General features: G+C 41.8%; 2 protein-coding genes across 4 annotated transcripts in view; one reads left to right on the top strand and one right to left on the bottom strand.

Moving 5' to 3' along the window:
* Positions 1 to 3,126, top strand: part of xaf1 (XIAP associated factor 1) — an 11,429-nt gene extending 8,303 nt beyond the window's left edge. Inside the window, exons 5-7 of the mRNA XM_072458880.1 lie at positions 1,117 to 1,184; positions 2,074 to 2,286; positions 2,363 to 3,126. Coding sequence (XP_072314981.1) covers positions 1,117 to 1,184; positions 2,074 to 2,286; positions 2,363 to 2,413 — 332 coding nt within the window. The 3' untranslated portion in view covers positions 2,414 to 3,126. The remainder of the gene's footprint in view (positions 1 to 1,116; positions 1,185 to 2,073; positions 2,287 to 2,362) is intronic.
* A 447-nt stretch (positions 3,127 to 3,573) lies between these two features.
* Positions 3,574 to 15,000, bottom strand: part of LOC140368614 (inositol polyphosphate 5-phosphatase K-like) — a 17,453-nt gene continuing 6,026 nt past the window's right edge. The window contains exons 4-13 of one of the 3 annotated variants that reach the window (XM_072455584.1): positions 13,903 to 14,019; positions 12,296 to 12,471; positions 12,111 to 12,222; positions 10,747 to 10,856; positions 10,636 to 10,662; positions 8,922 to 9,162; positions 7,786 to 7,923; positions 6,576 to 6,659; positions 6,383 to 6,487; positions 3,574 to 4,388 (exon numbers count right to left, since the gene is read on the bottom strand). In XM_072455584.1, coding sequence (XP_072311685.1) covers positions 4,296 to 4,388; positions 6,383 to 6,487; positions 6,576 to 6,659; positions 7,786 to 7,923; positions 8,922 to 9,162; positions 10,636 to 10,662; positions 10,747 to 10,856; positions 12,111 to 12,222; positions 12,296 to 12,471; positions 13,903 to 14,019 — 1,203 coding nt within the window. In that variant the 3' untranslated portion in view covers positions 3,574 to 4,295. The remainder of the gene's footprint in view (positions 4,389 to 6,382; positions 6,488 to 6,575; positions 6,660 to 7,785; positions 7,924 to 8,921; positions 9,163 to 10,635; positions 10,663 to 10,746; positions 10,857 to 12,110; positions 12,223 to 12,295; positions 12,472 to 13,902; positions 14,020 to 15,000) is intronic. The other 2 variants (XM_072455599.1, XM_072455592.1) reach the window with 2 other exon arrangements.

Raw genomic sequence — 15,000 nt, 5'->3', positions numbered from 1 at the left:
GTGGTTTAGTCACGGTGTAGTTCAGGTTTAGTCCAGGTTTAGTCCTGGTTTAATCGTGGTTTAGTCACGGTTTAGTCCTGGTTTAGTCCTGGTTTAGTCACGGTTTAGTCCTGGTTTAGTCCTGGTTTAGTCCTGGTTTAGTCCTGGTTTAGTTCAGGTTTAGTCCTGGTTTAGTCCTGGTTTAGTCCTGGTTTAGTCCTGGTTTAGTCCTGGTTTAGTTCAGGTTTAGTCCTGGTTTAGTCCTGGTTTAGTCCTGTTTTAGTCCTGGTTTAGTCCTGGTTTAGTCCTGGTTTAGTCCTGGTTTAGTTCAGGTTTAGTCCTGGTTTAGTCCTGTTTTAGTCCTGGTTTAGTCCTGGTTTAGTCCTGGTTTAGTCCTGGTTTAGTCCTGGTTTAGTTATGGTGTAGTTCAGGTTTAGTCCTGTTTTAGTCCTGGTTTAATCCTGGTTTAGTCCTGGTTTAGTCCTGGTTTAGACCTGGTTTAGACCTGGTTTAGTTCAGGTTTAGTCCTGGTTTAGTCCTGGTTTAGTCCTGGTTTAGTTATGGTGTAGTTCAGGTTTAGTCCTGTTTTAGTCCTGGTTTAATCCTGGTTTAGTCCTGGTTTAGTCCTGGTTTAGACCTGGTTTAGACCTGGTTTAGTTCAGGTTTAGTCCTGGTTTAGTCCTGGTTTAGTCCTGGTTTAGTTATGGTGTAGTTCAGGTTTAGTCCTGTTTTAGTCCTGTTTTAGTCCTGGTTTAGTCCTGGTTTAGTCATGATCCAATCCAACTTTATTTGTGTAGCACATTTTAAAAAACAACGTTTAGCTCTAAACGTGAGGAGAAATGACTATTAGACTAATAAACATCAATAAGAACAACTAAAACAACTAAAAATCAATCAATAAATAAATTTATTGAAATTTATATTTATTTTATAAATAAAAAATAAATAATACATAATACGTACAAAAATAAGATGAAATTAGTTAAAACGGCACAAAAAACAGAATGAATGTAGACTACTTGAGAATTGCGTCACTGGTTCGTATTTTGATGGTTGAAAACGTGTAAAAACAATTCAAAAAGTCCTTGTTTTAGTGTCCTCGTCTACTAAGGAAATATAATGCATTTTGTGTTGAAGGAAAACTAACTGTGCTGTGTAAAGTCTGCAAGGGATCGTTTCCTGCCCAAGACATAAAAAACCACGAGGTGAGTTGGGCCTGTGTCCCGTCTACAGCTCACGTTTACCCCTGGACTGTCCCAGGAGCTGCAGCTCTTTGTACCTCTCGTCAAATTCATCTCAAATCTACTCAATATTGTCGCTTCTTTTTAATACGCTCCCTTAATAAGAGCTATTTTCATGTGTCATACGTTCACATAAAAACTACATTGAGATTGTGGGCCAAATATTGATTCAAAGTAGTGGATCTAACAAATACATAACTACTTAATTCTAATATATTAAATCTGAGTATAGTTTGGGACACTTTATTGGTTGCCTGACCCGCCAGCCCCGCCCACATTCTGTTCGAATGCGTAAGGGTCTGGAATCAGAGTCAGAGCCAATGAAGTCGTCGGTAATCCATTTACCTGTCCAATCCCAGTCTGAGGTTTTAACGCGTCACACTGAGATACGGAAGTAGCTCTTCACCCCCCGTTCCAAAACATTCAAGATGGCGGACCCGGCTCGCAACCCGGCTCGTGACCCGGCTCGTGACCCGGCTCGTGACCGAGTGTTTACTTCTGCTCTGGCTTCGGTTTGAACGATCAGGAAAGTCCGCTCTACTCGCCGTGATTAACGTGCGTTAGATGCGGTTATACGAAGGGCGTCATCGCGATTCAGGAGACATTTTCTGCGTTCGGGGACGGATAACGCGGAACACGCCTTGTTGATACGTAATATCCGGTTAAGCGTGTCGCGTTTTTTGCGTCACTTCTGGGTTTATGTGATTGGTTCTGTCTCTGCTCTAAACTCCGCCCTAGAAATAGAACCGCAGCGCTCGAGCTCCAGACCCTCACACAGGTTTGATAATTAGTTTGCCAAAACGTGTTGGGAACGGCTGGTCAGGCAAGTGTATTGTCTCTTTCCCGTTCAAAGCTGAGGTGCACCGCTGCCCCCTTGTGGAACCTTGAGGACTCAGATTCCGACGAGGGCGACGAAGCCTCCGGATCGGATCACCTCAGTCCTGCGTTCCGAAATCTGGATCTGCCCCGGACGACCGGAGCAGGTGACCCCAGAGACCCCCACGAGCTCCTCGCCTGCCCCCACTGTCGCCTCGTGTTGCCCTGGGTCACTCTGCGCTGGCACGTGGTAAGTCCAATCACCGTCCGACTCGCGCCCACAGATTTTCAGATTTCCCGCTGACGTTGCTTTTGTGTGATTTCAGGAGAAGTGTAAAGTGCACGTTCACCTCCAGCACAGAGAGGGCGCTGTCTAGAGTTTGGGATCAAGTGCATTTGCTCATAAATACGTTCAGCGTGTTTACCGGTTTGCCTTAAATAGTATAAAACCACGTGTCGTCTAGAATTTAATTTGACAATATAACTTAAAGGGCTTATGACGTGTGGTTACGATTGTGTATTTATATCTGTTGTACATGTAAATGATAGTTTCACATCAATCGTGCAGGGATTTGTGGAGAAAATGTTGGTAAATCTGTAGAAAATGACAGGAAGTGACATCACATGACATCGCCTCATTCCAGTCAAAGTTTATGCATAAATAAGACTAAATAAAGTACTTTTTTGACTCTCTAAACATAATTCAACAAGTCACTCTCATATTTTCATTTGTCAAATTAATAAAAAGTGACATCTAGTTGTTTTTTTGTGTTTGCTGGATAATTTCCTAGTGTGATGTCACCAACTACAAACATGAAGTGAAATTATAAACCTAAAAAAGGAGCAATTCTCGGATAACATTTTTATAATTTTAGCATCATTTTAAATATATAAAACTGCATTTTAGTTCGGTGAGTCGTCCGACCTGTAGGGGGCACTGTAATGCGTAGCCTGGTCGTGCAATAGATGTACACGAGTGAGTTCATGTGTTACTATAAAAGGAAATAAAACATTTTGACGCTTCTTTTTGACACCACGGAATGTAATTCATTTTCAACATATAATAATAATAATATGACATAAAAGAAAATGTGCCTTATGCAGAATCGCAGATATCGAGATATTGCACTTATAATAAAAATGTTCACTTCATATTCGGTAAAATATATGGTTATGAAGAAGTGGAAATAAATTGACCAAAAAAACACAACTTTGGACTGTTCAGAATGTTTTTTAGTTGCAAATTAGTGTTTGAAACGTTGGCGTGTTTGGTAAAAGTGCTGTTTCAATGTGATTTTTCCTCTGCCCTTTATGACGCCGTCTGAGCCCGGATATACTCGCCGCTTCCCGTAGAAACGATGTAGCTCTATCGCTCGACATCATGTGACGCGCGCCGGCATTAACCGACACGGTGACGAAACAGGACGAAAACACAAAGAAATAAACCGAGCCAAGTGTAGTTTGTGAGAGCAGTTTATAACATCATAATTGTGCTCTGAAAAAGGTTACAGAGAGTGAAACAAATATTTATATTTATATCATCTTGAAATAAAAGAGTAGAAGTTGATCCAGCAACAAACTAAACTAAACTAAACGCACCTGGACATTTTGCATTTTGAGTGGCAATTCCAACATAAGTGAATATTCAATCTATTTTTCAAGTTTTTATCAAAAATAGGAATAAATTATAAACACTAAAACATGTCACAGTGATCAGCTTTTATCCTGTTTTATTCTTACATTGCACTTTAATTGACCGTTTATGAATAATTAGGTGTTTTTGTGTCTGGCAGAACAGAACAGCTAAAATAAACCTGTGTGCGACAGAGTACAGAGTTGTGGGCGGGGACAGGGGGAAGGTAAATACAAATATTTTCTGAGCTTTACGCAGGACAATACAGGATACAACTTGCATAACGTCTCCTTTAAAAAACAGAAAGCTAAACGTACATTTGACTGGGCACTAGGCCTCAGAAGTAAGTTTTAATGGAATTATACTTTCACAATTATTTCATACAAGTACTTATACTCGTATGTTCAACTCCTCCTCCCTTTTCCCACGTCCCGTTCACCGCGCAAACCAGCGAATAAAGAAGCAACAGTAACTAGAGGGATAAATAATTTAAAATGGGGCTTTTCACATTCAAAATGGTTCAGTTGCGTCCCGAAGCCGACGTGGCGGGTCATCGCTCAGTCAAAGTCTTAAAACGTCTTCCACAAGCGGTTTGGGCAGATCTTCCGGTCCAAAAACGAACCCGATCACTTCTGGAGCTCGTCCGCCGTGATCTGGTCGAGTCCGTGGAGCTTCTCGGGCATCACACCCTCCTCCAGAGCCACTTTGGACGCGTGGACCTGCGGCGGAGCGAGAGGAAACGTAAAATTAACACTGCATACGATTTAACCACTGACCAGGCTCGTTTTACAGATGTTCAAGACGTACTTCCTGAAGGATTCGTGCTTTTGTCCGCGATATAGCTTAAACTCTATGATCAGGCTACCCCAAATAAATTGTCTGTTTGCTGTAACCCGAGTCAACATTTTTCATCTGGGTCGGTCGGTAGGCAAATTCTTATTTTTTTTTACTTTGAAGGCAAAAAAAAAGATCAAAATTTTGTCATTTTTTGAGTCGGAGTGACCACCAGGGGTCAGGCTTCAACAGTCACTATCAACCCGATTGTGAGACTAAATCTCACGATTTTAAGACTTTATTTCCTTTATTTTGGTAGCTAAGGCGAGCGGGGGGAACATGCGGGGGACACGGGCGCCGCCATGTTTGTTGTGATGACGCTACTGGGCGTGTTTCAATCCCAGAATGCATTTGCGTAAGTCAAATTTCACACCCTGACAGAGCCTGGCATTACTCTGGAGATGTCAGTGGCGCCGAAAAGGGTAAACCAACTTGTTAAAGGCAAAATGACGACTTTTACACGCGTTCTTTTTAGTAGTAGATGCACGTGTGTTGCGCGGTGCGTTATCAGTTCTTTGAGATGAAAGTCAAGTTGACAAGCGTGATAAAAATATTTGACACGGTGGTTCAGGACAGACCGGTCGGTGAGTCGGCGAAATAATTGAAAAATAAAAGATTTTGACGTTTTTTCAACAAAATGCTGATATTTATTTTTCAGTCGGCTAGTTTCATAGCGGGTCGGTCGGGTTACGGCAATCAGACATATTATTTTGCTCAGCCTCATTGTTTTTTTTTTGGACAATATTGATCTAAAACGGCGTCATAAACAAACAAAGCTGCCGACTTCCGGGTGTAGAATGCCGTTTTGTTCCCGTTTGGAGAGGCGCGGTTCACAACAGCGAGCGGGCGATTTATTTTTCTGTTGTTTGTGCCAAAAACAACCGCGTGACGGAGCAAAACGCGCACGGATCACTCTGAAGTCAACCGCGAGTGAGTAAGAAGTCTCCTTTATATGTCACGTAATCACTTTAAAACAAACGGTGAAATGCAGAGTCAACCTGAGCCGTTTGTGGTTCACACTGAACAAAATGTAAAATGATAATGTATTTATGTTATAATTCAATGAGGCGCACCTGAAACACAGCCCGACACGTCTCCTTTAAGCAAATGCGACACGTTTCATTGCCATTCGTTTTGCAGCTTTTCCACAATTTAATTTATTTGCTCCATTCTGTCCACCATGTTATGAAAGTGAACTCTCCAGCTGCTTGATGTTGTACATAAAAATAAAGCTGTAACACTCCAGTCAAATCAATCATTCTGGGAAGCATCAGGGTCAGTTTGTTCTCCAAACACACAAATAAAAAAAATACCTAAAATAAAATGAAAAATGAATAGGACTTTTATGTGGATTCTAACTGGACATTTTTGCTTTATTACAAGTCCTGAGCTTTTGAAAAAGAATGGTCAAAACCCAAGAAATGCTCATTTTAGTGTCAATCAGCCGATCCTCCAGAAACCAGCTTTACTTATTTACCGTATTTTCCGGACTATACGTTTTTTTCATATTTTTGGCCGGGGTTTGACTTATACTTATATTTATACTTATACTCCGGAGCGACTTATATGTGATATTATTTGTCATTTTCACACTTGCAACCGCATTTCATACTCCAGTGCGACTTATATATGTCTTTTTCTTCTCTATGATGCATTTTTTTGGCTGGTGCGACTTATAGTCCGGAAAATACTGTATATATTTAACAAAGAAAATCCAGGCGGGATTTAAAATCTGATTTCCTCTCGTTTCTACTTATAATTAGAGTAAAACCGAGTCCTAAACTACAGAGTCTCAGCTTCACAAAGGCTCCAGAGGTTCAGGAGCAGTTTGAATCGGGGCCTCGGAAAAAGCGGGCAAATACAATCAAAATACACATACCTTGAAGGGTTCGCTGATCCCTATAATGCTCCGTAACGTACTGGAGTAATAGCACAGCACGCAGTCGCCTCCTCGCACGGGGATCTCCTCTTTACTGATGAAAACCTGAAACGCAAACACATTATAGAACATTATAGCGTCACCGGGGCGACTGCGTCTGCCCGTCGTCGTGATGACAGCGCGTTCCCTGCACCTGCATGTGCTCGTCGTCCAACGCCGCCTCGTTGTCTTCCACCCAGGCGTAGGTGATGTAGTCCGAGACGCCGCTGAAGCCCACCTGAGACCAAAGACAGCTTCAGAATGCACTTCTGCACCACCACAAAGACATAAAGTCACTGCTGAAGCCAGCTTAGTCAAAGAATAAAGTCTAAAGGAGATGGTGGTACCGTATTTTCCGGACTATAAAAGTTGCACTGGAGTATAAGTCGCACCAGTCAAAAAATGCACAATAGAGAAAAAAAAAACATATATAAGTCGCACTGGAGTATGAAATGCGGTTGCAAGTGTGAAAATAACAAATAATATCACATATAAATTGCTCCGGAGTAGAAGTATAAGTATGTAAGTATAAACATAAGTATAAGTGTCACCCCGGCCAAAACTGTGAAAAAAGGTTCGACTTATAGTCCGGAAAATACGGTAATTGCACCTTTGCAATTGGCTGCCAGCCGCTATTAAAAGTAACAGTAACAACAACAGTAACAACAACAAGAAGCAGAACGAAGAAGAAGGAAGAAGAAGGAAGAAGGAAGAAGAAGGAAGAAGGAAGAAGGAAGAAGGAAGAAGGAAGACGAAGAAGAAGAAGAAGAAGAAGAGGAAGAAGAGGAGGAAGAAGAGCAACAACAACAACAACAACAGTATAACATAAAACACATACTTTGAAGACGTACAACTACAGTAGGTGGCGCCATTTTTGTTGTGGTTTTTTTTGTTGTATTATTTTTTTCCTTATCTTTGTTGTCTGTGGGGTTTTCTTGTGATTTTTTTGTTGTGTGGCATTTTTGTCTATTTTGTTCGTGTTGTTTGTGTTGTTGCTTTGTTTTGGTTGATCTATGTTCTAATTTAAAAAAAGAGTAAGAGTAAAACATGAATGCCACAATTTAGACGGATGGCAATTAGAAATCAATGAAGACATAAAGGAATCGTGTAGAATTGCTGACGTAAAATGTAAATAATCTTATTTTACACGCACACAAAAGTAAATGACGTGCTAATCCGGTCGCCAAAACAACACGCACGAAAGGTTTGATGCCTCGCTCACGTTCTTAAAGCCTCGTGCGTTTGTGGGAAACAGTTTTTTACGGTCCAATGCGCATATCGGCCTCTTTAATGTTCGGAGATGTAATTATGAGCCGCTGACGCTCGCTCGCCGGCGTCTTTTGCCCTTCTGAGAGTGAACGAACCTGATAGAGTCCGATCCAGTCCCAGGAGCTGGAGGGGAACGGCTGCTGGGGGCTGTACAGGACCACCGGATCCATGTCGGCGCTCCACTCCCCCTCGGCCCGTAAACGCACCAGCGGAGCGGCGTGCACTTTACGCAGCTGCGGAGTGAAGCGAGAGACCGGGAAAGGTGTCGTGATGTGTTCAGAAATGTGACAGGTGTGAGTGTGAGGCAAGTGTGCGCTTTACTCAAGTTCAATGGAAGAAAAAAAGCCAAATATCAACTATTAGCTCTGGTTTATGACTTTACTGAAAACACTACAGTTGAGATAATGAGATGAGGAAAAAAGAATGGCAAAACAGAGAAAGAAACATAAAAAGATCCAAAACAGGGAAATTGTTTTACTTCAGCCTATTCCCTTTTAAATAGAAAAACTTTTGTTCTTTAAAAGTAAATCAATAAATACATTACAAAAATAAATAATTAAATGATTAAGCTTTAAATGTGTTTTTAGGACTTAAAAGAACAACCTTATGGACACTACAGTCTTTTAAAGTGACTTATGACAGGTTTTTAACAATTTTTTAATTTTGACTTTATTTGCTGTATTTATACTGTATTTATGCTGTATTTATGCTGTATTTATACCTGTCTGAATTATAGTTTTACACCAATCGAGCAGGTATTTGTGGAGAAATGTTCAAAAATCCGTAGAAAATGACAGGAAGTGACATCACTCCTGTCAATTTGTATGCATAATTACACAAAAAACAACTTTTCTGACTCTCTAAATGTTAATTCAACAAATTAAAGTCACTCTCATATCTTTGTATTTGTGAAATAAAAAGAAATGTGACCCAGTGTTTGCTGGGTAATTTCCTAGTGTGATGTCATCAATTACAAACAGGAAATTATGAACCAAAAAAAGTTTGCAACATTTTTGCAAGATTCTAAATATATTTATCTTAACTGCATTTTAGTTAAATGAGTCGTCCGGCCTGTAGGGGGCGCTTTAAACTCAATATCTGAAAAGTCAGTGGGAAAACATAGGTGGAAGTTGTTGATCATAGGCCTGTTAGAAAAGATATAAGAGATACTATATCCCAAATAAGTGAGGAATTGTGTATAAAAGGAGAGTGACATGTTTTGGTGACTGACCTGCAGACGGAAGACCCCGACGACGGGCTTGTGGTCGCTGACGCCGTACTCCATGTGGCTCGTGTACAGCTCCTGTCTGACGTTCAGTGGATACTCAGCGAGCTCCTCCGCCTGCTTCACCGGAGACGCCGTCGCTTTCACCCCGCCGTCGTCGTCGCCCTCGACCACCGGGGGCAGCGCGGGAGCAGGACGCAGCCGCCACAGGATCCTGTCCGTCCAGGCCGGTTTCCTCTTCTTACCGCTGACGAGAGACAAGAGCGGGTTTACGGTCGAAGGAATGACGGAGGAGAGAGACGTGTGAGTTTCACGGGTGTGTCACAGATGTACGTAGTAGTCAAAACATTAGAAGACAAATATTATGCTTCATTTGTATCGTTATAGGCTTTTAAACATGCTCTTTGCTTTGACATCTCATGTTTTAGAACTTTAAAAAGATTGCAAAGTGGCAACAAAAATCAGCCTGGTGTTTACAACGTCAGGAACTGAGTTAGAGCTCCACCTACTGGCAACGAATTGACAGTGATTTGACAGCAGAAATGTGTCAATTTATAGACTTATAACACCTCAATGCTCGACCTTTGACCTCGCAAACCTGGAGAATTAGAACTGGGATAGGTCAGAGTGGGTTGCCAACTATCTCAACCCCAAATGAAGGACACTTCCAACAGCTGACCAATAATAATTACAGAAATGACAAGGTTTCATTAGCCATACCATAAACCTACTAATTTCAGTGTAATTTTGGAAAACCACTACTGTACTTGCTTGGATGTATTGTTCATTGGAATAGTGAAGACAATTATTAATTATTATTAAGTTTCTCTCAAATGTCATGTTAGCATTAGACTATAACCATCTGCTGCAGACACTGAACTGAACTGACGCTTTACCTTCTGTTTCCCTTTATGGATATGAATAATACTTGATCTTGAGCTGGCGGTGTCAGTCAGGGAACGAGGACAGGTCAAGTATTTTAATTCAATCTAACCTCGGATCAGATTGGCTGAGACGCGCGTCTGTCACGGTAATTCCAGGAAGTGGAGCTTCGAGAGGCGCGTGGTAAATGTGTGCGTAGCGCGTTTGCAGTAGCCAATTATTGGCCGGCGAGGCTGTGATTGGAATACGGGACTGAAGCTGCCACCCATAATTCGGGACCGGATTGTCCGGGACGGTTGGCAACCCTAGCTAAATACAACTCCAGGTGTGTTTTTAACGACGGAGTAACGCTGCGGAAAGTCCATTTTGCATAATATGTGTCCTTTCTGATTTGAATCAAACCTGTCGCAGCAAAAGACAGACTGTATCCTTCAAAACGCAGTGATTCATGCGTGTTTGTGGTTAAATGTTGGTTAAATCACACACATGTTAAAACCAGTATCTTAAAACAACACACGAACACAAAGAGATTAAAGTGTCAGACTTTCTCCCGACTGTATTTGAAGCGAAGCCAAACCACCAGCGGTTTGTCATTTTTGCAGCACATTATTCCAGTTTAAAAGCAATATTCCGTAACATTCACACCGATCATCAGCAAGTTCAATAATGAGCGCTGTGTGAAAAAGTGGAATATTGTCGTTTTCCTGTCGTTTTGGATGGGTTCTGGGCCGCTTCAAATACACGAGCTGTTTTGTGTCGAGTATTTCTAACTCGACACACACTTCTGAAACGTGTACGGCGTTAGTTATATTTGGTTAGTTTGGCTCGTCTTTCTTACGTAAAAAAAAGCCACGTCCTGTAGCTCCTGAAACCAGACAGAGCGACACGTCCGTTGGTTGCCGTGAGAGTCGAAAGTGTCATTCCGTACGAAATGTGGAAGTGGATTTACCTGCTGTCGTACGTGTCGGAGTTTAGGTCAAATTTATACGTGGGCTGAAAGTCCAGCGGGCCCTCCTCGAACTGCTGCAGAGCCTCCACCTTCTTCTTCATCATCGTCAACTGAAAACGAAACGAAATCGAGTTCTTTAGACCGACTTTGTGCGTTTTTTGTTCACGACTCTTGAACACAGAGGACAGAGCGATCTAAAGAGGCCCAAAGACAGAGCGAATATGAGACTGTGAAGACGCCAAAAGACCAAAAGTAAACAAAAAAGTCTGAATAATTGCACTTTTGAAGTATAATTAAATCACAATAAACAAAGCACGCTCGCTTCAAAAATTTTATCAGAGCAACAACAAAAACACGTTCTATTTTGAAGTATTTTCACACATCTTTTTGAGCGTTTTAAATTTTTTCAGGCCCAAATGTTTCACCTGGAACGGGGAGAGAGAAGGGAGAGACATTCAGTAACTGGTCGGCGGAGCGACCACACATGTGCAACGTCCCTAACCACTGCACCATCGGCGAAGAAATGGTGCACAAATCTAAATGCATACGCCCTTTTGGCAATAATTCAAATCTACTTCATAATAAATATAAATAAAGTACATGTACATGAGCAAACACCAGGTTTAGTGGGTTCTAGGCCCTTCACTGTGTAACTGGCTCTTGTGGAGACAGGTTTTCTTGTGTTTTCGTGTAATATTTGGCTCATATTAATAGTTTTAGCGCTCACACACGACCGTCATATTCCCCTCAGAGCGAGCGCTGTTCGCAAACCCCAGACGGCAAGGGGTCTGCGCCCGGAAACTCGAGGGGTCTGCGCCCTGAAACTCGAGGGGTCTGCGCCCGGAAACGCGAGGGGTCTGCGCCCGGAAACGCGAGGGGTCTGCGCCCGGAAACTCGAGGGGTCTGCGCCCGGAAACGCGAGGGGTCTGCGCCCGGAAACGCGAGGGGTCTGCGCCTGGAAACGCGAGGGGTCTGCGCCCAGAAACTCGAGGGGTCTGCGCCCGGAAACGCGAGGGGTCTGCGCCCGGAAACACGAGCGCCCGGAAACTCGAGGCGTCTGCGCCCGGAAACTCGAGGGGTCTGCGCCCGGAAACTCGAGTGCCCGGAAACTCGAGGGGTCTGCGCCCGGAAACACGAGGGGTCTGCGCCCGGAAACTCGAGGGGTCTGCGCCCGGAAACACAAGGGGTCTGCGCAACCAACCTGGTCGTCAGCGCCGCTCCTGAACCTCCCTCGTTCTTTGTGTCCAAGCCTCAAAAAAAGCGCGTTCGGGTCAAAATGGTGCTAAACGGTACTAATCCGAGTCAATTTAGGATTAATGTGTTCCTTTTGCGTGATCAATCGCGGGGGTTTAATCGTTTCTAACCTGGTCTTTGCTCCAGAGTAAGTTGAACTGCTGTGAACTGATGCAGGAGCGGACGAAGTGCATGCCGTGGTCCTGGATGCGGAAGTTGAGGTCGCCAAACCAAAACACTAACCTACAACAAAAGAGGAACCGACCGTTAACACACTTACAGACTTTACTTCTCGTGTGGATGTGTTTGTGTTTACCGGTGGTCGAGGACGCCTGGGGCCTCGTTGCACTCGAACACCTGCGTGTCCATGATGTGCTCGAACTCGTCGACCCGCGCCGTGGCATAGTTCATGTGGGCGGCCAGATGGCAGTTGAGGAAGCAAAACGTGTGGCCGTAGAACGAGAGACGAACCGACACGGCTCCTTTATTGCCCTGAAACAAACACAAACACAGGAGGTTTAAAGATTTAGAGTGGGAAAATTTCAATGTGAAATAAGAAACTGTGAATAAGTGCTTGGATTAAGATATGCCAATGGAGCAAGTTTTGTTCTTATTTCAAGTGCAGTAGATTTTTTTATTTATTTATTTAGCTAAATTCAAGTGAGAAAATGCTTGTCTTTTTTCTTGTTTTAGGTAAAGCAGGACATCCTGCTTTTCCGCTTGTTTATTTTTTAAGAAAGTCAAATTACACTCAAATCAAAATAAACAAAATTCACCTATTTTCTTATTTAAGATTGTATTATTATATTATTAGTTTCGGGCTAAATTTGAAACTGGACACATTTTACAGACTTTGGACCAAATGGACTGAATATGCCGGACTACTTGTTTTTGTTGTTTAGAAAGTGTTTGAATGATCTCTATATCCTTTTTTTTCATTCTATGTTGTTTAGTTTAGTTGATAAGAAAAATAAAAGCACACAGCAAAAATTCTTTACTTTTGACGTCACAAATCTGCGAAATTTGTGTGTTTGAGTATTTTCTGAGGAGTTGACTTTCTAAACAGGATTAATCAAACCTGCGCAACTGGAACTAAAAACAACTCTGAGTCTGTTTTTTACTTTTAAAAGTGAAAAATAAGTAAATTATTCATGAATTATGTCCTTTAAATGAGACGCAAACTAAGAATTGCACAAAAATACATAGTAGAAAAAGCTTCAGTTGTAGTCATCTGGACTCAGTTTGAAAAAGTAGACGTTTCGACTCTCATCCAAGAGTCATTGTCAATAACAGAATTTAGGTCGAGAACTCCGATATTAATACTGTTCTGTGGTAAGACCCGCCCATTGGGAGGAGCCTTCCTGAAGTAGAAAGAGTTGTTTGTTTCAACAGAAACTCCCCCCTTGTATCTACCGAGCTAGCCTATTCAGAATCTTAATGGGCTATTAGAAACCTCTTTGTCTTTGTGAGACCCTGGCTCAACCACCCTGAGTACCTGATTAGCATCTGAATGTCCTGGTCCTTTACCTTTCCGGGTGCTACTCAGGGTGGTTGAGCCAGGGTCTCACTAAGACAAAGAGGACTCTAATAGCCCATTAAGATTCTGAATAGGCTAGCTCGGTAGATACAAGGGGGGAGTTTCTGTTGAAACAAACAACTCTTTCTACTTCAGGAAGGCTCCTCCCAATGGGCGGGTCTTACCACAGAACAGTATTAATATCGGAGTTCTCGACCTAAATTCTGTTATTGACAATGACTCTTGGATGAGAGTCGAAACGTCTACTTTTTCAAACTGAGTCCAGATGACTACAACTGAAGCTTTTTCTACTATGGAACACGCCTGGACGAATGAGGGATTACACCGACATATTTCCAAAAATACATAGAAAAGATGAGACGGACGGAGCTAGAGATATGATGTACCCAATAGCCAAACAGGCCCGTTCTTGTGTAGGTGGTCCGGATGTCTCTGATGAACGGGACGTGCTCCAGTTTGGAGAAGAACAGCAACAGAAGCCCCTGCATTCGGATGGACGAGATCTGCAACGCCAGAACAGCAATAAGTGCACTTTTTACAGGAGTTTGAAGTAATCACAGCAGGATTTGGGACAGAATATGTAAAATATGTGGCAAAAATAATAGATTCAATGTTGAAAAATTAACATGTATTTGAAATAATTTAAACAAAAGCTGTTATTAGTCAAAATGTGTCAAAATAAAGGGTTAAATTAAATAATCCAACACTAAAAAAAGGACCAAAACAAAGCTAAAATAGCACAAAATTATTATTATTTCTTTAAATCACACAAAAATCTAAAATTAAGAAATGAAAATGGAGTGCTGCCTGCCACATCTGTATTATTGCAATAGTTTAATATACATTTCAACAAAATGATGCCAGTTATATTAAAACAGATGTTGTTCACGTTTATGCTTTAATGCATTAGTCAAACTCAGTATAAATAAAGGTTCTGGACCAACAATCGTCTCTCAAAAGTCTCATTATATTCATGAATTGGCTTTACTTTCAACGGAAACAGAGGCAAAACAAACACTAAAACGAGGCTAATGCTAAAAGAAATGGCCCTTTTCAATGTTTTCATTTTAACCCTGTAAGTTTAGGGCTCATTATTCATAAAACGCATGACCAAAATGAGCCTTAATTCAAACTGAAGCTGTTCCTGAAACTTCGGAGAACAAACAATTGACTGGACTCTTTGTGAAACTGAGACTCTTTTGGCCTCTGACGTCTGGTTTACTCTAAGTATAAGTGTCACAAGCTCCGCCCAGAGGAAAACCAGACTTAAAATGACACCTAGATCCTCTTTGGTAAATATAATTCTGGAGGATGGTCTGGTTTTACACTATTTTGGGCATTTGTTGTCACTCAAACTTGTAATAAGATTAAAAAAAGTCCATATACAAATATTCTTTACATATTATTGGATTTTAGGGTCATTTTTATTGTAGGTTCGGAGAACAAACTGACCCTGATTCATCCAAGAATGACTGATTTGACTG

Source organism: Eucyclogobius newberryi, unplaced genomic scaffold (assembly GCF_026437365.1).
Source record: "Eucyclogobius newberryi isolate DKJ021-1_F unplaced genomic scaffold, fEucNew1.0.hap1 SCAF_10, whole genome shotgun sequence".
NCBI lineage: Eukaryota > Metazoa > Chordata > Actinopteri > Gobiiformes > Gobiidae > Eucyclogobius > Eucyclogobius newberryi.
This window is presented reverse-complemented; position numbering and strand designations above follow the sequence as displayed.